General features: G+C 42.1%; 1 protein-coding gene across 7 annotated transcripts in view; it reads left to right on the top strand.

Moving 5' to 3' along the window:
- FNDC3B (fibronectin type III domain containing 3B) overlaps window positions 1–24925 on the top strand; it is a 184649-nt gene that overhangs the window by 92339 nt on the left and 67385 nt on the right. For all 7 annotated transcript variants that reach the window (XM_059855764.1, XM_059855765.1, XM_059855769.1 and 4 more), the window contains exons 5-6: window positions 6881–7124; window positions 8044–8328. In XM_059855764.1, coding sequence (XP_059711747.1) covers window positions 6881–7124; window positions 8044–8328 — 529 coding nt within the window. The remainder of the gene's footprint in view (window positions 1–6880; window positions 7125–8043; window positions 8329–24925) is intronic.

The raw sequence follows: 24925 nt of genomic DNA, 5'->3' as shown, positions 1-24925 counted from the left end.
CATACCAAGAACTGGGGGTTTTGGTGTGTTTTCAAGAATAAATGTGATTTAACTACCTATTTATGGAAAAAAATGGAAAAGGTTTCGCAAAGCTGTTAGGTTTTGGAGCTCTTGAACAAAAACTATTGCTCTTCTGTGTAAATAAACTCAGATTACCAGTCTGTTCCTTCCATCTTCTGCAAAGCTTGGACTCTGAGGTAAGGAAAAAAAAACAAAAAAACAAAACAAAACAAAAGATTGATATAAGGCATAACAGCTGTGATCAATACAATAAATCCAATAGTGCGCCACTATTTTCCTTGAGACCTGGACCAAAAGCCTCCTTAAAAGTACACAAAGTATTTCAGATGTCCTTGATGAATAGCATAAGAACTCTTGGTAGATATAGTTTGGCATCTTGTTAAGCAGAAAATAGATGATGTCCTGGAGTCTCTTCCCCTCCCCAGGAAACATGTGAGCTTGTGTAATTCTGAAAAATTGTGGATGGCGTCATACTTAAATCCCACAAAATACTGCAATCACTCTGTGGTATTTTGACTTCTGAACAGAGTGAAAACGTGCTTCAAGTAAGAGGGAATTTGTTAGCCAGCCTAGGAGAGGGGCCTGGATATCAGGGTGGTCCTCCTGCTCCGCAGCCCTCCCAAGGGGAGTGGTTGGAGTTTTGAGACAGCATTTGCTGCTTAATGCTCCTCATGGGCTCACCTAATTTAATAGACTGGCCCAAATCATGCAGAGGTTTATCTAAAGATTTATTCTTCCTTTGAAATAACTTTTAACACCCTTTTAATATTAAAATTTTTATACCTCTCCACCTCTGTGCTGAGATAAATGGTTGGGAATAATTGGAATGCTTTCCAAACCAGAGGGGTGAAAGTCTTCCAGCTGTATCTCTGTCTGAGCCCAGTTCTTCTGTAAAGCTTTTTGTGGGGCACCATAATAATTCCACTAAAGAGGCCTTTAAGTAGTTTCTTAACCAGAAAAAAATCCAACCAAAAACCCTCTTCTGAAGCAGTTTTTCCAGGGAGCTGGAAATATGTTGTAAAGTTATAGGGGGAAACTCTGTATTCTGCACTTTTCTGCAGCGGAATGTGTGTTCTGTTCTGTGGTGAGTCTCTTGCCTTTCAGACTGCTTCATATTAAATAGGAGTTGAAAGTCTGCAGTAATGAAACTAGCTCTTTGTTGTAATAAATGTCTCTGCCTTATTTGCTCTTGCTTTTGTCTGTTGCTTCATAGTTAAAGCCAGTCTTTTATGATAAACAATTAGAACACAACTTAAATTTAACACGGCAAGGGAAAGGCCATAAAGCAAATTAATGCACTCTGGGATATGAATCAAAATATATTTGATTTTTGGTTTGATTTGTCCCCAAAGTGTACATCTAAGAGTCAGGCAGGCAGCAATGCCCCTGTGGAGCAGCAACAGTGCCTATTAAAAAAAGGCATGAAATCTTATTTCCATTTTGTTATGCCAAGCCTGTGTGAGCTGTGTTAGCCCTGAATATTACATGAGTTATCGAATGATTGCAACCCTGGATTAATGTGGTGCTTCATCACCTCTTTGGAAAAATTGGCAGGAGGATGTGAGCCCTGCAAGGTCAGCCCCACTGGAAGCAGCACAAACACAGACTTTCTTTCTAGACTTCAAGGACCACGTTAATAATTGTGACTAGAAGCTGGGTTTGTTGATGTTAAGGAGATGTTCCCAATGATGAGGCTTAGCCAGGGCAGGAAATGATCCCAGAAAATAATAGAAAACAAATACACACCACCAGTTCAAATCTTTGATGCTATGGTTTTGCTCTCTTGAAAGAGCCAGTATTTTGGATTATCTTTTCAGCAGACAAACCTCTGTGCACCTCTGGCAGATTGGAGCTATCAGATCAGGGTTCATGTCCCTGCAATTCTTTGTGGGCTAAGGGTTAGTTAAATATAGACAAGAGGAGAAGTTCCTTGCTGCGCTCTTGGTGGACAGTATCTCTGCTGTAAAAGTTGGTTCTGGAAGGTGACATGGCAGAGAAATCTGCATTAAATGTGTGTGATGTCAACTTTTTTGGCTTCAACTGTTAAGTGAGATTAAGGATTTGGAAGCTAAGGTGTTAAATCTGGGGACATCCTCATGGGTTATTGTTCCTGCTTTTCATTATATGTCTGGGAGGAGAGGAGGAGGGTTTGAAGTGCACTAATCAGGAGAACTAGAAAAACGAAAATATCAAAAAGCAGGATCATTAATGTATTTGTTTAATGCTACTGGCTGAGGACTGCTCTCTCTGAAATAAATCTGGAGCAATTCCTCTTGAATTTGAGTTACTTGTCTGTAGTTGGACAAAAAAAATTGGCATGAAACTCCACTTCTTATTTTATTTACAGGTTTGTTAATATGAGCTCTCTGCCACAGATATTTTAAGACTAAAGGACAAATTTACTGGTTGATCCATGAGTTGCACATGTGTTGAAGAGCCTCCTTTGGCCATGGGGTTTCTATGGTCTGAAGTTTTCAATTTGAGCCATGGTCCTGCAGTTCAATATTCCTGCACCAAGCACATGGCATTTGACAGAACTAAAGCATAACTTCTGGGAAGAGGAATGTCTTTAAATGACATTTAAATGGTAGAAAAGTCATCCCATCCCTGAAAACCAGGATTTGGGTCCTGGGTAGATCCTGTCCCCTAGGAGAGGTGTTCTTCTCCAAAAGCATGTTTGGCTAGCATCAGGTTTTAGTGACAGTCTCCTTGTTTTTGTGTGGCTTACTGCTCACTGAGCTGCTCGGGGTGTTCTGTAGACTGCAGCCAATCCTTTAACAGGTTGATCCTCATTAAAGTTTTGAACAGAAGGAAGGTTGTGCAGATCTCATGTGGAGCAAGCCATGAAGTGATGATCCTTTTGAGTTCATGGGCACTGGTCCTGAAGAACTGCATCATTCTAGATTTGAATTACCCCAACGTGCTTGCCAGCATTCTAGATGTTTATCTGTCTATTTTCACATTGAAGGTATAGATTTAATTTGGTGTTTGATTTAATACTGATGGATTCTGAAGATAGTGATGCAAACTTGCCACGACTGGCGTGAACTCGGATTGGCATCTTTAAGAAATTAAATGAATAAATAAAATGTTGACATCCAAGTGCCTCGTGGATGAGCTCATTCTGTACTGTTTTTGGGTACAGATTGATTTATGAATGAAGCTTCAAATTAGTTTATGAAATTTGTGAAGTATTGGTTGTGGTCCACCCAGTGGCCATGCTCCAGATGTCTTTGCTGAATCTAACACATTAAATTTAAGTTGAAATAAAGGTTGTTTGGGTTTTTCTTTGAAAGTAAGTGGAAATTACTTGCATATTACCATATAAACTCATACAGTAAAGGTGTGTTACAGAATGAGGGTGGTTGTTTCTTTAACTGAGTCTCACAAAATACAGATGCAATTTACTTGTGCGCAATTAACATGCCTTTTTCCTTAGAGTGTAATATTAAATTTCAGTGGAGAAAAATAAGACAACATGGAGCAGTGGGATGTACTTTGAATACGTGAATTATCTCTAGTTACTACAGTGATATCTGCACTGGAAAACAAATAACATTTAAAATGGCATTCCCCAAATGTGGCAACCAATGGGGGAGGCAGTTTTATTGTGGATGAGTAATGTTAGCCCAGGCTGCCCTGAAAGATCATCACCTACCTCATGTAGCAATTAAGCTCCCTAAAATATGGAAAAAAAACCCACACTGAACTATGCTATAATAGTATTGTTATTGAGGTGGCATGCCACTTACACCAGCAAGCACAAAAAATACCAGCAAAAAACAATTTACCTACTAACTGTTTGGAAAAAGCCCCACAAAATAATGGAAGTTTATATCTAAGTGCCAAATGACCAGAGATATTTGTTTTCTCTAAATATGAAGTGCTAAGATTAGTAATAGCAATTACTTTTAATATTCCAGTTGCATCTAGAGACCTCAACAGGGATTAGGATTTTGTTGATTCTTGGCACTGAAATAGAGACAGTTTAGCAGTTTCCAGATGAATTTATGATCTTTGTGACAAATGGGTTTAAGGAGATACAAAAAATTGCAGATTTCTTCTTAAAATAGCAAAGTTGAACCTCTCTGCTAAGTTATGTTTTTTTCATTAATGGATCAAAACTGATTTTATCTATCTTTGATGAACTGAGTGTTGTCTCCCAGAATGGCACTACTACAATCTCCTCAGTGCAGGTTTTACAGATCCAGGGATGTCTCCAATCTTTCTAGCTACCTGATGCAGATAACACATAAATCAGATTACCAACTTTCATTTGCTAAGGACAGAATAGTGTATTTAAAGATTGTATGTATAGCTTCAGAAATGTACATGTATAACAATAATTCCTAGTTTAGAGAGAAAATGCCCTGTAGGATTGGGAAATAAAGTGGGTTTTGCAAGGTCCCCTGTGTTTTTGTGTTCATTTTAATGTATGCACGTGGAATAACAAGAATGCTGTCAGCGTTCATAGCCTGGGAGGAAATAAATAAAAGATATTAGTGTCTTGGCTTTTCAACTGAAGTAATTTGGAAGGCTGGCTGATCGTTTGAGTTGGAATAGTTGGTGGTTGTAGGTTCCTCCCAGCTGAAATTTTCCATTCTATCCCCTCATCTCTGGCTTCTGTCGGTCCTGTTGATATTTTATAGTTTCATCTAGCAGGGTAATTTCATCAAAAAGGTCTTTGACAGGACTCTGAGCTTTCCTCCCTGCTTTATAGATGATAGTTCAGGAAGCTGAATCCTAATAATTTAAAATATGGTTTACATTATGTGCTGTTCAGTGTACAAGCTTTCTGTCTAAATCTGTTCCTTAATATATTCATCTTTCACCAGAGCACAAAAGGCACATGTAGCTGGTCTAGATGCAGAGATAAGAGCTTGGAGTTGGTTTTGAGGCTTGGACTAGTTAAAGCCACGATGAAAACCCTGACATCAGATGTAGGAACTTGCTCTCTCAATTAAGTTACAGCATAATCTGAGTCTGAGAGTTAAATCCAGCATTTCTGTGCACAGTCCTAGATAAGTAGTTCTGTTTTTCAAACATGTGCTAAACGTAAAGGATTTCCCACTTTTCCAGGTTTCAGAGTGCAGGTTTGAGAGCTGGCAGCAGGATAAGAGAGATGCTGTGGAACAGAACCAGTAGCAGGGATAGGAAGCCTGAAAATGCAGCAGTTGAAAGGATGTGGAAGTCTAAATCTCTGAGGTTCAGCTGTCTTCTGAGGACTCTGTAAAGTCTTTGAAATTTAAAGCTGGCAGCTGACAAATTGCTTGTGGAAGTCGTAAATTTTAAGGGTAGAATCGAGTATGTTAAGCCAAACAATTACTATTTTGGTTACTCAGCAAGCGACACATTTTTACTGTGAAATGTTACAAGTGACTGAATTAACTTTCTGTAGAAAATTGTCTTCTGTAGAGGCCAGCCAAGCCACAGAAATTGTGTGTGCATGGTCACATCCCATAGCTAACAGGCATAAATGCACAGACCCTGAGGCACACGTGGCCTGGGGCAGGAATTGGGTCAGCCACTCCTAGGTGAATTTTCCCCTGTGATACCTTGCTCAGCTGGTGCCTGAGGCAGGAGCTGCTGTGAGCATTGCCCCTGGGCAGGGCTGGTGCTGTGTGGCACAGGTGGCACAAACAGCAACCTGCCTGTGCCATTCCTCTGCTCCAGGGTACAGATTTTCCTTTGTGGTTGAGAGTAAAGACACTGGGATGTTAAGAGAGGCTCTGGAGTGTGGGCAATCCACAGCAGTCTCCTGCTGGTGCTGTATAACCCCAGCTGATGGTGTGGGAATCAGCTGAGAGTGGCAGCATCTTGCAGCAGGTGCCTCTGGTGCACGTTCATTTATCTCATACAACATATTCATCACAGATACTGCTCCATCTGTGTGCCATCAGTCAGTTCAGAGAAAATGAGGTTCTCAACAACCTGTTTGTTGTATGAAATTAAATGATGCTTCCTTCATGCTTTTCCACCCTGTGCATGTCAGCATACAGAGTCAAAGGGATAGTAATGGCTCTTACGTGGTTGTATTTTTTAATTTAAGAAATGGCAGAAGTTTTTTGGATGAGCTTCAAGAAAAGCTTGGTTCCTAAGTCTGGATTGAAATTTGGCTGGTTGACTGTTCTCCAGAAATACAACTCTGGAAAAATTATAACCTGAAAAACATTTTTCAGCCTAAGCACATTTCCACCTTCCTACAACTGTTTTTACATGCTTTGACTATGGTGTTAGGGGCCAAGTTATGCATATCCCAGAGCTGATTTGTGTGGACGTATAGACCAGTTCTGTAACAGAAACAAACCCTCTGCCCTGTGATTTGTCCTGAGCAGCTACCTGTTATGAACAGAGCAGCTCCTTTGCAAATGTAGGCCAGCACAGCAGGTTCCTGCAGAGTACATGTCTGTGTGCACACACACAGCCTCTCCACAACAGCAGTGCCAGCTGCTTTCCAAAGTGTTGCAAACTCCATCCTCAGGGTGCTGTCGAAATCCGTGGCAGAAATGTTATGGGCAGAATGTAAGGTCAGTCCCAATGAGTATGCTTATTTTGGTGCTTTGTGTTCCTTTTTCAATTGTTTTCCTCCCTAAATGCAGGTTATTTATTCTGTCCCTTAACCCACATAGTTATCACTAGCAGGAGTACAGCTCCCAGTGATTAGTGGGGATATCTGAGTCTCCAGGAAAAGCCACATCACCACCGCGGTTATTCTGCTGGTATTCATTTTATAATTGCGTTTATTCGTGAAGCTAAACCCCATGACCAACTGTTTTGCAGTGGGAGGACAAGCTGTAAACAGTGCTGTTTCAGAGGTGTGCCTGTTCAGATGCTGCCTAACGTGCTCCTTTCTCTGCAGGTGATAGAAGACAGCACGGGCGTCCGCAGGGTGGTGGTGACACCGCAGTCTCCAGAGTGTTTCCCTCCCAGCTACCCCTCGGCCATCTCGCCAACCCATCACCTGCCCCCCTACCTGGCACACCATCCCCACTTCATCCACAACTCCCACACAGCGTTCTACCCTCCTGTCACTGGACCTGGGGACATGCCACCACAGTTTTTCCCACAGCATCATCTTCCCCCAACAATATACGGAGAGCAAGGTGAGCTGGGAGGAAGGGACTGGGACTGGCCTTTCACACCTGTGTTCAGCAAGGTGTAAGGGCTGGGGGAACCAAGAGTAGGAGTGAAGTAGAGAGCTTAGACAGTGACTTTGTTACATGGATGAGCCTCCTTTAATATCCTGATTCGGGGGCTTTAGCTATGAGTATCCATTTTTAAAGACAAAACTCTTTTGGGCATGATATTTTCAAGGTTCACACTCAAAGTGAAGCATAAAAAGGAAGACTGAATAATAGAAAAAATCAGGAAATACTGTGATCCCTACAAGCTGACCTGCCTTAGGTTAAGAAAGAGTCATCCATGGAGGGGGAAGTGGAGATTGTATTTAATGAAGTGTATCCAAAGAATGTACATGACATTTATGATAATTCTCAAACTTTTTAAAGATAGTTTTAATTCCCAAAGCTTCTACTTCATGTTACACTTCTTTCCTTAGGCAGCACAAATGACACGATTGTTAAGTCTATTTATACTGGGAAGTTAAATTGCATGTAATCCAGGGTTGGCAGCTTGGAACCAGCACATCTCAGCTTGTTCTGTCCAGTCAAGCCCTGAGGAAGAAAATGCTAAATTGCTCTGAGCTTATGAAGGCTTTTTCCAAAAGATCAGTTTTGTCTGGATTTTTGCTTGTAATCTGTCCCTGAAACACAAAGACTGAAAAGGAAGGGAAAAACATCACCCTAATAGCGGTATTTTACACATGCATCCAAAGTAAAATTCTGTCCTCAAAGGAGCACACTTAATACAAAATCATTGCAATAAAGGGTTTTCTTCTAAAAACCTCCAGGAACAGCTGGAGTAATTTCATTTGGAGATTGCCAGAAATTTGGTTTTCTGGGAAAAAAACACCTCAGTTGTTTTGTTGTTCTGCGTTAAGGCGGGTGCACCGTTCCGTTTCAGAAATCATACCACTATACGGGATGTCCAGCTACATCACCAGGGAAGATCAGTACAGCAAGCCACAGCACAAAAAACTCAAAGACAGGCAGATTGACCGCCAGAACCGCCTGAACAGCCCTCCCTCCTCCATCTACAAGAGCCATATAGGCAGCTGCACCACGGTCTACAATGGCTATGCCAAGAGCCACAACGGGGCCAGCAGCGGCGGCGGGGGAGCCCCGGCCCTGAAGAAACCAGAGCGCAGAGCAAGGAGCAGCCCAAAGTCAAATGAACAAGACCCACACGGTAAAAAGAGGGCTTTATTTATTTATTTTTAATTCCTTTTTTATTGCCCCTTTCCGGCTTGTGACCTCCTCTGTGTGGATCCAGTGGCCGTGCCAAGAAACACTCCCACCCACGCGTTAATACGGTGTGAACTTAAATCCCAACGCTGGGCTTGCTGGGCTGTGTTTGTTTTGTAAGGTGAGCCCAGTGCCTCCCCATCTTTTGTGACTGCTCCCTTGGTAGATGCAGCATCATTCTCTTTTTATCTGCTGGAAGCAGAATTGTGTTTTATGGGTGAGGTCTCAGTTTTATTTTGCTTTTCAGAGCGGCATCTTGGCACTTCACAAAAATCTTCATGGACAATTGAGCTATAACCAAAATCTGACTACTAGGAACCATTATTTTGAATATCCTAGGTTAACCTGGTAAAGTTATTAGAAAGTTTAGAGGTGCTGACTGAAAAATCAAGGGGTTTTTTAATATGAAAATTCAGTGAAAGTAAGATTAGGTGAAAACAGAACTGAGAAGAAGTTCCTTAATGTTAGCCATTGGAAATAGTGGTCAAGTAAGTCTGACTACTTTTGAAATAATTTTCTTCAGCATTTTCAGAGACTTGCCATTTAAAAATTTAAAACTCTAGATGAACAGTCCAGTGCTTTACTGTAATCAAATCTCATTTATCACAAGCCATTCTGCACACAGTTCTACCTAAATTTAGCTTAGTAACTTGTTATAATCCCTTATCCCTACCTGCCTTTCTCCTTTCTGCTTGTCTCTTTGCTGACTGCTGCAGCAGCTGCCTGAATAAACCTTGATGTAGTAACCAAAGCAGCATGTCCAGGATATTCATAATGTAGCACCCTCTGAAATATCTTGAGTTAATTTATGCATAAAACACAGGTTTTCCATTATCCATCTATAGTGTATATTTATATGCCTCCGTACTTTTATCTGAGACATAACTGAAATAAATAGTTATGAAAATTAACTGTATCAATAGCCAAAGAGGGGGAAAATTGCTGCTGGCAGGGTAAGGAATGAGGATTTGCAGACCTGCTTCAGGGTCTTTAGAATGAGCAAGGAGCTGTATTTGGGAATGCTGTAATCCAAGAAAATGAATCACTGCATTAGACTTTCTAGTTATTTCTTGCCAATCAACTTATGCAAACTTTAGTATTCTTATTTATGTTTAGATGTTTATTTGAGGTGGAATACATGAGGTGTTTGAACCTTGGATGTAAAAGACCTGCAAAAAAGTACAGTCTTACAATATTGGTTCTGTGGGTACTGAGTCATTCTGGGTGATCATTTCTGAAATAATCTAGAAATCATTTAAAAGCATCTTATCTAAGGGTTTCCTGCAACCCTTGTGTTTGTCTAATTCGTTGCTTTGGACTGGTCTGTGCTGCAGCTGAAGAGCACGAGGGCTTTTAAAATGCCAAGAAAATCAGTGGAGTCAAAGCTACAGCACATCAGGAGTCAAAGCTACAGCACATCCAGTTTTGTCAGGCAGAGAGTGCCTTCAGACTGGGGACAGCAAGGGATGGAGTCTTCCCCCAGCTCTGGAAAAGCCCCTAACAGGAGGCTGTGCAAATAAGCATCCCTTGTCCCACCCTCCTGCCTTTAAAATTAGGTTCTGCATCTGCACCCAGAAGTGGCAGCCTTGCAGTTGCAGCAGCTGCTCTGCTCCAAGTCCATGGCCAGAGCAGGAATGGGAGAATTCTCTTCATATTAAAAGGAAAAAAAAAAAAAGACACAGTGGGCTCAAATGTGAGGTTTTTGACCTCAGTGTATTATTATAGTCATACATGTAAACTTACATTCAGATTTCTGCAGAAAGGTCACAGAGGTTTCTTAAAGGCTCTCATGAAGCAGCTCCCTAAAATAAAACAAATTCCCACTTGATATTTACAAGCTTCTAATTGTATTTGTCGCTTTATATTTACCTTCTCTGTTTCTTTTTTAATTAATTGGGGATTTATTGATGAATACCTGACTAACCTAGCCACACAGGTAATTAGGGTGAGAGTTAACAGCAGTCTGGGCATCTTAGCATAAATCAAATTAGTCTTGCTAATTTGATTTATGCTAAGATGGCAGTTTTTAGAATAGCCAGAACAAATGAATGTGTCAGAAGCAACAAGTAGCAAAGGGGTTTAAACTTACAGGTTTTGTGGATGTGTATCTGTTCAGCCTGCTAATAGTTAAAACTTGATGGTGCTGTGTGGCTGCTTCCAACATTGCAGAATAGCCTGGAAAACCTATTTTTAGATACATAAATATATAAAAATGTGTGTGTGTCTGTGTGTGTGTGTATATATATATGTATGTATGTATAAAACTTGTGGATAAGTCTTTCTTTAGAAAACCACTTAACCAAAAAACTCTTTAGGAGGGGAGTAGGAATGTATGAATTTGCAGTAAAACTTGGAATAAGGTGAAGGAGAGCTGGAGCTCAAGGCTTTGCTTGCGTGGATTTTTGAAATGGGACTGTGATGTGCTTGATGGCCTATCATTTCCTATCTGGCTGTGGGGTGTGTGTGCTCCTGCAGTGGAGCTGGCTTCTTTTGGGTGTTTGGATGATGGAGCAATGTTGGGATCCAGCTGCTGGCAAGAGAAGGGGGCTTTAGGAGCCCCAGACACAGCTGGAGCAGGCGCTTGCACAGGCTGCGCTCTGGTTGCTGCAGAGAACAGCCTGTGTCAGTACACAGTGCTACAGCCTGACAGTGACTGCTGTCCTTAGGGATTGGGCTGGCTGAAGCAAAGTTTGGGAGCTGCCTGAGTGCTGGAAGTGTGGGTGGGAGCTCGCCAGGGGCACCTCTCCCTGCAGTCCCAGCTGCTCCTGGGCTGATGCTCAGAGAGGCAACTGGAGTGTCTGCTTTAATCAGCAGGGAGAGATGATGCACACAGGGGATTTGTGACAGGGAATTGGGAGTTTCTGTTCCTGGATCTGCTGCCCCTGTGCTTAAGGTGATGCTTGTCCTGCTCCTTGCTTTGTGGTAGTGATTTCTCTGAGGGGTGAGTTACTCCTTCCTTAGCACACCCTCTCTGCTGGGGCTGGGGTTATTGCAGGGCTGCAGGAACAGTAAAGGGGCTGGAACACCTTCCTTATCAACACAGACTGAGAGGGTTGAGCCTGAAGAAGGGGGGAGACCTTGGACCCCCTAAAGAGAGGTTACAAGAGAGCTGGAGAGGGACTTCTGACAAGGGCATGGAGTGACAGGACAGGGCAAATGGCTTTAAACTGAAAGAGGGCAGGGTTAGGTGGGATATTGGGAAGGAATTCTTCCCCATGAGGGTGAGGAGACCCTGGCACAGGGTGCCCAGAGAAACTGAGCCTGCCCCATCCCTGGGAGTGTCCAAGGCCAGGTTGGATGGGGCTGGGAGCAGCCTGGGATAGTGGAAGGTGTCTCTGCCCATGGCAGGGGGTGGAACAAGAACATCTTTAAGGTCCATCCCAAACCATTTTGGGATCCTGTGAATTATATTGAAGAAAATGTCCAGTGTACAATGCAAGGGCAACTCAACCCTTTTCCCTGAAAAATCACAGTATGTGTGATATTTAACTTAAAAATGTACTTTTCCATCCAAATCTATTCTCATTTCATGTATTATGCCCATGAAATTTGAGTAATTCTGCCATGTATTAATAATTGCCAGCTTCCTTCCAGTATTAAAAGAAGGAAGGGTTCCCCAAAAATCTGCTTCACCAGTGGTAGAAGAAATAGGGTTATAGATCATCAGTTCTGAATATAATCAGTACTGAAATTAAGTAAGTTACTCTGGATTATTGTTAAATTATTGTTCAGTCACCTCTCCAGTTGTGGATCCAGCCTGTGCACCTCTGCACTCTGTACAACATGGTGGTACATTAAAAATAAGTTTTTGCTTCTATAATGCACCCTTATTCCAGGGTGGTTTTATAACAGCAACATCCTCTTTTTACTAGGAAATTTATGGTTTCAGATTGGGGATATATGTGCAATTCTGACCTTTTCCATTGACTGCATCATGCTGTGTTGGGCGGTGCACTTGTAAATAAAAATTTCTAGTTATGTTGGAAATAGGCTGTTTTAAGGAAAAAAAGAAAAAAACCAAACTGATTGCTTATAATTGACTGAAAATTAAGCAATTCTTCTGTTTCTGGTAGGATGATGGGTGGTGTTCTGTACAGGTAGAAGGCTTGGACGTATGAGATGGGGATTCTGATTTAAAATCCATATTGTAGCTTTTCCACAGAGCTGTTTTAAAAACTGACTGGAATAGGAGAGAGCAGGGTTGGGTTTTTTGTGGGTTGGTTTTTTTTTTTTTTTGTAAAGGAGCCTTGCCATGTAAAAAGAGCTGTAAGCGGAAATCCTGTCCCATTCATGCTGTCCTTTATGAATTTCAGTCTGAGTCACTTCCTTCTCATGCACTCAGTGGCTCCCTTCTTGGTCATGCACTGATCTGGTAGTTCAAGAAATTGTGTGTGTGGCTGCAAGTACTGTGGGAACATAAGCAGTTTTGAGCATTCTGACAATGCCTTTGCCTATTTCCTTATAAAGCATCTTTTTTTTTCCCCCCTCTGTTCAAATAGATAAAATCTTTTTTTTTTTTTAATCCTTTTTGAAGTTTGTAGAGTGTAATACAGCCAAAAGTAAACCACATGAAATGGGTAAAAGTGGGAAGTGGGCGATGGATTGTTGTGTGCATCCTGTGCAGGAGCTGGGTGGGAGCTGGGTGCCAGGACAAACAGACCAGCCTGGGCAGGGAACTGCCTCCAGGCTGGTGTGTGCCATTGACACAGTGTTCCTAAACAAGGTTTTGTCCTCATTTGAGAAGATCTGGCTTCAGATCAGCCCTTCTAGCCCAGGAGTGTGATGAAGATGATGCTGAGGAGGAGCCTGCAAGGTTGAACACATCCCACAGGCTGCTCCTGGCTCTTCCAGCAGCATCCAGACCTGGCAGGCACCAGGGAGGGTCCAGTCCTGCCCAGTCCTTTGGTGTTTTCTCGCTGACCTGTTGACTGTGAACTCATCTAAGTTTTGAAAAGCACATTTGCTTTCCCAGTGAGGAACACTGACTTTGGTGTGCACTTCACTGCTCTGTGGCATTGATGTGCTTTACAAGTGGAGAAGGGAGGAAAAAGCACGAGAATCAATTGATAGTTCAAAGAGCTGTTGCAGACTATTGACAGATCATCAGCTTCCATTATCATATGTGTGCGAGCCTCAGAGGTGGTGCTTTCCTATTGTGGAGGTTCTGTAAATCTGATTTTGTGCACTGAAGCAGTCTCCAGCTCCTCTGAAAGGTGAAAACCATGGCTTCAGATTGCTGCTGCTAGTAGTTTCTCAGGAGATGTGGGTAGCTCTGTGTGCTCATTTCTTTGAGGACAAGGCATTGGCAATACACAGAAAATGAGCTTGGCAGGAACACTTCCTAACAATGGAGGTTTTAATTTGAAAACATTTCAAAGTAAGTACTTGGCAGAGCAGAAGTTGTGAGGTGAAGAAGTACCCTCAGGTATCCCAGAATGGGATGGGATGTGCTCTGCAAGAGTGGGTGAGGGATGAAAAACCAGAGCTGATGTGTTCTTGGTACAGCCCCATCCTGTTGTCTCTCAATCTTCCATGTAACATTTAAGTATACTTAGGAAAAAGTGTGGGTTTTTTTCTATTTTTTTAACTGTATCAAGTTGTTGTTTTAATCCAGAGCCTGTGAATTAAAGGTAAATTGTAGGAGCTGTGATTCAGTGCAGACAGGAACAAGGCGAAGTTCCTCTTCTTACTCATTCTAGATCCTGTCAATTCTTTTCTATTTTGGTCCTGAATCTATTTTGCTTATTGAGTCATACATTTATCTGTGCCTGTATATCCTCTAGATTTAAAAGCTTAGAAGAGTAGTTTCATCACTTTTGGTCCATGTAAGCAAAGAGGCTGAGAAACACTGGCAATACATGTAAATTTTATGGTTTTTTAGCTGGGAACTGATGATCTGGTACATGCTAATAGACATTTGTTATACCAGTGTAGAAATGTTCTGCAGACAAAATTGGTCATAAATGTTTTTTCTGCTGCTATACAAAATACTCCTATGTTAAATGCAGCTTCTCTGGTGTCCCTAAATGTACCTGCTTCTATAAAATAAGGAGTTTCAATAAGATTGTGTCCTGAAAACAATCTGTCAAAACTGACACAGTGATTTTATTAATAGCACTGAAAAAAACACACAGAAGAGTAAAATATATCTGTCAGGTTGAGTGAATTTTAGTGTTATACCAAATAATGCAACATGAAACATAATATTTAGTGGAACCAGGATGTGTGGAATCTTGAGAGGATAGATCAGCATCAAACATGAAATCTAAATGGTGTTACTGTTCCTACTGCATTTTTTTAAGTTTTAGCCATTAATACTACTTGTCTGAATTCTTCAGACTTACATCTCATTAGAAATAGATTTTTTGTGCTCTGTGCTGTTTTCCTGTAAGTTTTAATGCATGAGAGGAAATAGGATGCCTTAATTAGGGCAGAGTCTGAACTTGAGAAACCAGTGTTCATTTGTGACACCCAGAATTTCCAGTGTGATATTCTCGTGCCTTGACCTTATCTCCCACATCATGACTGAGCTTGTGCTTTTGTTTGTTTCTATTTGGAAGTATGCCTGCTTCTTCAGCAGTCTTTATCTTTGGTATTTTCTCTAAAATTATGGGCTGTGAACAGCTCGTTCAGGCAGTAAACAAAGTGATTATGAGTGTCAGATACACTGTTGTGTACCACACAGAGGCCACACAGAGTCTCACTAAATAATATTTTTGCCTAAAAGTCACATGAAATAACCACTTAAGTGAGGTTTATATAGACTGATGGCTGTATTGGAAACATATTGCAGGGTTCAGGTAGAGTACATTCCCAAGTTCTGTGTGCCTGCAAGAATTTATCCAGATCAGCCTTAATTTGGGACTTTTCTTCAGCAGAAAGAATGCCTAAAATGTTTATCCAGCATGGCTGAAATCCACTCTGTTGAGGGAGAGAAACAAATCTGTTTCCTCTGCTGTCTTGAAGCTTAACTTAAATCATGGGGGCTTTGATGGAGAAGGGTAAAAGCTAAATATCACAGATGGTGCTGGAAAGCAAGTCCATGCCCATTGCCCTCCCTGCCTCTGCCACAGCTTTGCCCAGTTCCAAACCCAGCAGTGTTCTGCTTTGATCTGCCTGGGGGTGCTTCCTTCTCAGGCATCTTGACCAACTCTTTCCCAGAAGTTGCCTGTGTGCAGATAATTTCCAGGAATTTGCCAGCCTGTGAAATCTTGTCTGCATGTGACCTGTCACAAACAGGGAGGTATTCTCTTGCTGTATCCATACTGCAGGAACAAACCCAAAGTTTATGGGAAGCCTGAATGCCAGGGCAGTCCTCCCTTCTTTCACAGCACAGAGCTCTGCAAGCTGGGAAGGGCTGACACAGGGAGAGAGGAGATGCACTCTATTTTTATGCACTTATCTTGAAAGACTAAAGAACCAGCTTCATAACTTTGGCACCAGAAGTTGTAGATAAGGGATTCTCTTCATCAGCTAAGTGGGAGCATCTCCTAATTTAATTGCACAATATTCTCCCATGTCAGCTGTTTTTAAAGGCGAATGGAAATGCCTCAAACTTGGTTTTGTTCAGACTTTTTGTACCTGAAAATGCAAGAGAACACCAGGGCAGTGTGGATACAAATGATCCAGTGTGGTTATGAGGTGCTCTGGGAGCTGGTGATCTGGGCATTCATGGCTCTCAGCTATCCATGGAACAGCATGGGTCACCACAGTTTTGGTTACATTTTTCAGTCTCATCACAGCAGTTGTGACAAAATAAATCTCATTAGAAGCTCCCTGATCTTCCTAAGGGTGCCAGCTACAGGAAACACAGCTCAAAGTCCACTGAGGAACATGTAGGGCATATCTAGCAAAGAATGAGGGAATCTGGCTCCAGGGCTCGTGTTTGACCTTATTAGGGCTCATAAACCCTTTTGGCAGTGGCTGGTGTTTTACCTCAAAGCTGTTTTTCCAAATCCTGATCAGTTTCTGTAGGCTCTCATATTTTTATTCCCATCTGCTTTATCCCTCCCTTGCCTCATTTTGCCAGCAGGATCTCCTTGGCAGAGTGAGCTGGCTAAACTGTCTGCTCCATCATTTATCAGGAAGTCAGTGCTGAATGACGTAAGGCACAACCTCTTCCCCCAAAGGATCTTCATATTATCTCAGGAATTTGCAGCTTCTGCTGCAACTGACAGTCAAATCCAGAAGACTGAAATCCGAACCTTTTTCCTAGGAGTTTACATAATTTATGGGTACCCACCCAACAGCAAAAAAAAAAAAAAAAAAATCATACAAAGTACATTTTAATCCTGCTTAAATGCTCACTGATGAAATGCCTGTGATGGGGAGAAGAGTTACACCAAGATCTGAGAGCTTCAGAGCAAGATAAGCAGTGTATCCTCACCAGTTAGGAGGAGATAACATGGACCACCGACAAAGGAAGGGAACTGTGATTCCCTTATTTGGCAATATATGGGACATGGAGCCAAAAGGGAGAGAGTATTTATAGGAAGAGGTAGAACATTTCCTCCCTCCAGACTATAAAAAACAAAACGTGTTTAAGTCTAATGATTTAATGAACAACACTTATTTGTATAGCCAGATGTTCTGAACAATGTCCGTCTGTGTTTCCAGCTGGATTTGCAAAGGTGGTGAAATGAAATTTCATGTCCCCCTGAAGTTAATGGGATTTGTTTACTGACTCTCTTAGGCTGTGCTTCAAACCCCATCGGTTACTCCTCCTTTTCTGAGGAAGGGTGGAATTTGATTTCTGAAGTTTTTGTGACCTTCAGTGTATTTGCTTTTAAGGGGAGGAGGAATCTTAGTGCAGGGTGATGCTTTGAGTGTTGCAGTTAACAGAAAGGTTAAACACTGTTCTAAAAAGAAGCAGCCATTTCAATTTTCTCCAAGGTTTGCTATAAAAGATGTTGTCCTGAAGCTTGAGTTTGGTTTTTGTATTGTTTTTTTTTTTCCTTGTTTTTCTTTTCCCCTCTAAGGAGCTGTGCTTAGAAGCAGCTGCTTTGATTTACTGCAGTTCATGTGACATGTCCCTGAATTTCATCTCAGCAATGAAATCCAGAATGAGCTGAAATTCCTGTAGCTTTGTTAAATCCTCCCCAGCAAGCAGTAATCAGGTGGATATTTCTGTGAAATATTTTAAATATCTGGAAAGTTTCTTAGTGGTGAAATGGGTTATGCCAATATCCAAGATCACATTTTGGCCTTGTCCCATACAGGACTGCTAATTGCCCATGCACTTCTTTCAGCTCACTAGTAGGAAGTTGGTACAGACATTATATATCAGGTTTTTTAAACATTCTTGAACTCATTCTTCCCATCTCAGGCATGAGAGGGCACAGATAAGATTACATCAGCCTTTTTGACTTCTGCATTTTATAAATTTAGCCCCCAGTCTTTATTAAACGTTCTGTTCAATATCCTTCTAGCTCATATAGTCACAGTTCATCCTTCAGACATGACTGCAAAACAATTTAGGCTGGGATTGCTTGAGTCAGTTGATTGTCATCTGTCATGAGGAAGATAATTTATTTCTGTTCTGCTGTCAGTCTGGAGGTGTTTGGGTTGATTTAAAGAAGGGAGGGGAAGCTCTTTGCCTTCCCCCATCTCTCAGCTGTGGCGCCTGGGCTGAGTGGAAAGAGAAAGATGTTACTTGGTTTCTGGAATTCCTGCGAGCTCTTCCACCACTCACTGCAATTTCATTGTATCATACTTTTCATCTGGAAAAATAGGTCAGTAATTTACATTGGTGACAGAAGAGCTTAGGTTGGGGGTCATTTAGAGAATGTTGCAACTGCAGCCCCTCGCTAGGTTGCCACTGAAAAATCCCAGTGCAGGCTTCATGAAAAATCTTTGCCTTTCTAGCACCATGATTTGGACTGGTTGTATTTAAAAAAAAAAAAAAAAAAAAAAGCCCCAACTTTTATTCCTCTGGAATCTAACATCTTTTAAAGATGTGCAAATAGTGTAAGTAGTGCATAGAAATAAAATTTCTGCTTTAATGTAAATGCTTAGACAAAAATCAAGAACAGTGAAAAGATGAAGATGACACACTTTGGACTTTTATCCTGTTTTAGGGCAAGTTTTCCCTGCTTACTTTCTCACTGAGGATGAATAGCTTGCTTTGCTCTGACTCTGTTCCTGAGACTGAAATAGTGGTTATTGCTCAAACCCAGCATCCCACAGCACTTGGCATTGCCCACCATGAAATCTAAAGAAGGCATTTCTTCTTTGATTCAAGCAAGGTTGAGGAGTTGTGACTGAGGGCAAAATTTGGCCTGCAGTTATTTTCTTAAATTTTTTTTAGTCCATGATAGGTTCTGCTGTGCCTCTTCACTGGGGAAGTGCTCTGCTGCCTTCCTATTGTTGTAGCAAACTCGGTGGCTTTATGAGGTTCACTGCCAAGGAAGTTGTTAATTTTGGCTGAAGAGCTCTGTTTAATCCCCAGCAAGTTTGGAACTCCTATGGAGTCTGTTTTGGCTGAGCTGTGTGATTGTTTTTCTGTGCAAATACGCAGTTCTGCAGGTTATTTTGCTAGTTTTGTGTTTGATCAGGAAAATGCTCTTATTGTGTAATAGGCAGATTAGCAAAGGGTTTATGGCCAGAATTGCCTATGGTCATATTTTTGAACATCAAGAAGAAGTAAGTTTTGTTTTGTGTTCAATACTGGCCATTGTCCCCTTACACTGGGGATGGTATTTCAGAGAAAAGTATTTCCTCACTGGCATGGGGCAGCAGACACAGGATTTTAAAAGCCAGTTTAAAATGGCACACTGGAAACTTGTCCCTCTGTGTTCATTAGGGACTGTGCTTTCCACCTCAGTTCTTGGAGAGTGCGGGGCTCAGCTCTGCCCCAGCAGGACGTGGGGTGGCTGTCCCAGCAGGGACACTCAGGAGTGACAAAGCCACACCTGTGGTGGGATGCAGTGGAGCTGTCAGTGACTCAGCTGGGAAGAGAGACTTATCCTTGGTGCTGTCAGACTTGTGCTTTTTGTCAGTGCAAGGAGGAGTTGTGAGCCTCCTTTACTGGATGTTCATGGTACTCAGGCTCCTGCTTTGCCTGGCTGTGACAGTCAGGTGCCAGGACTGAAGGGAGGGGAAATCTCTCTGTAAATGCCAGGTGCTGTAATATCATGGCTGGTGTCAGACATCCTTTTGAGCCAGTTTCACATTTTAAGAAGCATGGGTATCTCAGCCATGCTGCTGACCATCCCCTGCTCCTGCTTTGAGCTGGGGAAGCCTGTGGAGTTTTTCTGGCCATGTCACCTGGGGCAGCCTGGGGTGCTGCTGACAGCAAGGTGCAGCTCTGCAGAAGTTACATCCCTTCCTGAGTGACCACTGGGTTCCTCAGCCTGGAGACCAAGCCTTGAGTGTGGCAAAGGCTGGACAGGCAGTCACAGGGAGTGAGGAGTATTGAGAAGGACAAACCATGAAGCAGCACAGAAATAAATGGAAGGAATTAAGCATAAGGAAATTCCATGCATCCCAACTGTTGTACAAAACTCCAAGGTGTGTGAAGAACATCATTGTTCCTGGGAAAAGGTTAGTGTTTGTTGGCCAAGTTTGTAGTGAGAACACAACATCAGCCTCCTACCTGCAAAGTAGGAGTCAGGAGCTCCAGGAAAGTTTTAGGAGGGACTTCCAGTCTCTTTGTCAAATACTTGACCAAAAGATGGAGGGGTGGGCACTGCTTGGTTTAATCTGCAAAGCTTTTATTGTCTTCATAACCCCACATAGCATGCGAGCTGCTGTAACAGCATAGCAGAAGGGAAGCTGCCGAAAATAAAAAGAAAAAAATATTTTGACAGAGAAAATAAGCTAAAGCAGGTCGAAATGATGAAAAGAGAGTGCTCCAAGAGGAGGTCCTATAAGTGGTTTGTTGTTCCAGCAGATTCAGCTTGGGCTTCCTCTGTTTCTGTGGGTTATGTCATTGTTTGGTTTGGTGTTCCTTCAAGCCCAGCCAGCTGCAGCCATCCCCAGTGCTCTGCCTCTGTTATCTGCTTTGGGAGATGTACAAAGTGCTCGCTCACGATGTCACATGGATGTGATGGAGATGGGGGGCTGCTGTATTTTACTAAGAAAGCCTTTTCTGCCTTCTAATGGACCAACTGCCTGTTCACGGTAGGAATTCACTCAGATCTCCAGCCAGTAAAGTAGGAGTTGTTTTTGCTGTCTTCCAGCAGTAGCAGCGAAGAAGCAGAGAAAAACAAACCCAACATGTCACTTATCCTCCATTTGTCCCTTGCATCCAGCCTTTTATTTCCCTTGCTGGTTGCTACTGATCTTATTTTCCTTCCTCCATTCCAATGGATGGAGGAAGGAAAATAAGATCAGTAGCAAACAGAGGAAAAACAGAGATCCAAACAATAAGGGGGGGCAGGGAGGATTGGATGCCCTTACATTTACTTTTAAAACACTTTTTTAGCCCAGGTGACTTCATTTTGTACATCTGAATGTTCCCAAATCTGATCCTGATCAGATGTGATAGGAAGTGCCTTTGGTTAGAGAAGGATGAGCGGTGGATTTGCACTCCAGGTATTTTGGAGTATCCTGTCCCATGGACAATAGGATGCTGAAGCAGTCCAGGTGAAGCCAGCAGGTCAATAGATATGGACTGTGGCCAGGACATCTCTGAAGCATGGGATTAAATTCCTGCCTAAATCACAGAGGCAAAGCACTTCAGTCATCCTTTGCTTTATTGAATCAGTGAATCAGTATGACTAGAGATTTGATTTTTCTGATTTTAGATCTGAAAATGTGCCTTGTTGTTGTTGTTGTGGGGTTTTTTGCCTTTTTTTGGTTTTTTTTTTGTTTGTTTGTTTGTTTGGTGGGTTTTTTGTTTGTTTTTTGCTACTGTATATAGTTTGGTCTTTAAGGATAAATAATGAAGGATAAGCTCCTAGACATTAATAAATGTATGTTAGCAGGAGAAATCAGATAGCAACAGTAGGAAGGCACTTAGAAATGGAAAAATTGTGCTACACTCATACATGGCAATTTTTAAAGAATTAAAACACATTTTAACAATTGTATCTAAAGTTGCATAACATCAATCTCTTTACCTTTGTCAGGGGAGCTGTAGTTGTGTTTTATCATTGATGTTTTTTATTAGCTTTCATGTAATGAACAGAAATTTGAACTATTTAACATTTAGAAATCTCATCCAGGCTTAATTAATAATCTTCCTTGGTGTATTATAGGTTCACATGGTGTGATTGACTGTTTTGAGTAGAAATTTTTTTTTTTCACAAGTTTTTTATTCTGAAGGGCTCCTGTTCTTTCCAGCTGAGAAGAGTTTTTTAAAGCCCTGTGTGTTCAGTGTGACACAGGATTTGCCCCTCCCAGTGTCACATCTGTAGCCTGGCAGTTTATCCATGACCCTGCCCTGTCCTGAGCTGCCTCCCTGACAGACTGGAGAGCTGCATCAAACTGGATTAGGCAGGAATTTGTCCTAGCTCTAATTTTATTCAATATTTTCATTAAGGGCTTGAAGGATGGAATAAGGATTGAGGCTTATTAAATTATAGTCCATATCAGGCTTTGATAGTTTTGAGAGTGCTTGATGGGTCAGGGAATGATGACCAGACAGGAGGAGAGCTCTGTAATGGCCTTCAAAGAAAAAGGTTGTTCAAGGCAAGAGCCATCTACTTTGCTGCAGCTAGTTGTTCTCAGACCTGCTGGTTTTTTAATTAGGTGGTAATTCTGGGAGGAATAGGAGATTACAAACCCCATGAATCAAGTTATTCTGTAGACAAAGAGAGGAGTAAACTTCTAAGCAAGCTCTGTAAATGGGTCCTTAGTTCTGGTGCTGCCAGGACCTGCGCTGGGCAGGGCTGTGCCATATCCTCAGAAGGATGAAAACTAATTTAAAAAACAGAGAACAGCAGCAGGTGGGGTCTCTTACAGACAGGTATAGAGAAATGAGCTTGTTTTGTTAAAGCAAGAAATTCCTGCAAATATTTGAAAGGTGGCAACAAAGGAAGGGGTGATGAACTCGCCTGGGGCAGTTGTGCAGGAAAGAAGGAATAAGTTTCTGATGCAGCAGGGAGAGTTGAGATGATCTTCCCTGAGGTGAAGAGTTAGATACTGTGGTAGTTCTAGCTGAGAAGTTTGGAGATGACCATGATCATGGGCCAGGAGGTCATTTATTTAATTTATTAAATTCTCATCTCAGAGAAGTGGCTTGGGTGTAGATGATCATGTCTCGGTGTAGGAGGATGGACTCGGTGGCTGTGTCACGTTCCCTCTGGTCCTGTGACTCAGCTGCTGCGTGACATCTGCAGCTTTAGGTTGGTTCTTGTGCAAGGGGCTTATTAACTTACATTTCTGCAATGCCCTGAAAGTCTGGATGTGTTCTTCTTGGTGTCTTAAGCTTTGACACGGGCAGGCAGCTCACAAAGGAGGCGGGCTGTGTTTGAAGAGCTCATTTTCTCGGGGGCTGTAGGTTGTGCTGTACGTGACTGATGAAAGATCTTTCCCAGCATTAAAGCCGGTCACAGCCCCGATAAATCTGGAACAAATTCTGAGAAAGCATGTCATGTTATGACTGGCATATCTGAGAGCGTGGAGATCTGCTTGAGAATTAGACTCAGAGTTTGCAAAGTGCTAGTGCTGATGTCATTCCCTTGGAATGGAAAGGCTGTTGAAACAGTAAATACTTTCTGTGGCCAGAAGCTAAGTCTTGAGCTGGACCTTTTCCTCTCTTCGAAGGAAAGAATGCAGAACAAACCTAAAATGTGTATTTGCAATGGGAAAATCTTAATTAGTTTAGAGCTTTTAGCTATTTCAAACCATTTACATACACAGCTGCTGTTCATGCAAACATGTAAACTATTGATGGAAACTTCAAGCTTACCTTGAACTGACATTTTTTCCCCTGTTTTTTAAAGCTGGGCTTGGTGTTTAAAAATATGGTTGGAAAGGTCTGAAAATTATATTTGTGCTGTACGTGCAGAAAGGAACATAGACACAGGCTAACAGAAGCATAGAATAAAAGGCTTTAGTTCAGCAAGGCTTGACACTGAAACCCTGTTAGCACCAAACAGCTGCTGAAAAATTGTTTAGCTTTTAGGGGCATTTACTCCTGGTTGTATCCATAGAGTTTTGTTTATGATTCAAAACTCTGAAAAAAAGAGAGCTTGATGTGGTCCAGGTCTTTCAGCTGGCTTTCCTGCAATAAAAGATTAGTCTGAAACACTGGATCTAGAGAACCCACAACCTGGGAATTAGAACCTAATGCTGAGAGTGCTAAAATGTCTCTCAGACAGTGAGATTAGCAGGGTAACTCAGATTTTTGTACTGTCCCTCAGAGGACCCCGTGGAGCGTTCACAAGGAATTCATCCCCACCCCCTGCTTTCTCCTAGGAGGAAGAGTTTTGCCATGACAGATGTGGGGAACAGATGTTGAGAGAAAAAGTTAAAATGGGACAATGACCTGAAGTGTTGGTTGGGCTCTTCCTTGACGTGGCTGAGCTCCTGTTCCCTGTGGCAAAGGAGGAAAGCAGCTCCTGCTGCCTCCCCCTGCAAGCCCCAGCCTTTGGGGGGGTTGCCATACAGATTTTCTGTCTTCCTGTCAGGTGCTCAGTGCTCAATCAGCTGAGGAAGAGGAAGAGACAAAGATTAAAATGCAAGTCTGTTATTCAGGGACAATTAGTCCCAGGTAGATGAGTCATGCTCAGCCACCCACCACCTTTCCTGAGCAGTTCTAGGTATTTCTTTTGAACCTGACCTGCCTGGTTTACATCAAGACTTGCCCATTTCTTGCTGCTGTTTTTGCCCACTTTTCCACCACTGCATCTGGGATGTCCAGCAGATGCTCCCTGTCCCTAAATGCTCCAGTGACCTAATTTAGAATATAGTCCTTGGTGGCTGCTGAGTGACAACAGAAGCCAGGAGGAAAGGCTTTCCAGCAGCTCTGTGTTATCAGATAGAGCATATCAGATGGTTTCTTTCCTTCTCTGTTGTCTTTGTTTTCAGAAGGCTTTCTGCTCTTTGCTGGCTTGGAAGGAAGATGTTGAGCTTGATACTCAGAGATTGGCAGGTCAGAGCAACTTCCCTGCTGAGGGAGGGATTTGGGACAGGTCTCTTCTCCTTAGCTTAGTCTAGCTCAGGAGACTGTGAATAATCATGTTTATTACAGAAAGGAAGTCAGCCATCCAGAGAAGCCCGAGATTTTTTTTTATAATGGCTCTTGAAATGGGAAGCTAAGTGTTTGAAATACTGTAAATACTGTAATTCTTGCTAACCACTCCTGAGGTCCCTTTTCAACCTGTGCAGTTCTCTGATGCTATTATAGACATCACTTGTGGTTGTTTATTGCTTTCTGCCTTTAGTATTTGCTTTATTTTCAGGGCATTATTTGTTATATGTATCCCATTCCCTCTCTCCTTCTCCCCAAAGCCTTTGAAGAAGAATTGTCTTTTTCCACCTCCAGCTTATCTGTATAAAGACTTGGTGACATAAATGTCCATACTGACCTATAAATGTCCACATATCTGTAATCACCCAAGGCCTCTATATCTGGTTCCCAAAGCCCTCTCCGT

This window comes from Haemorhous mexicanus, chromosome 10 (genome assembly GCF_027477595.1).
Source record: "Haemorhous mexicanus isolate bHaeMex1 chromosome 10, bHaeMex1.pri, whole genome shotgun sequence".
NCBI classification, from domain to species: domain Eukaryota; kingdom Metazoa; phylum Chordata; class Aves; order Passeriformes; family Fringillidae; genus Haemorhous; species Haemorhous mexicanus.
Note: the sequence above shows the minus strand (reverse complement) of the source record. Positions and strands in the feature narration are given on the sequence as shown.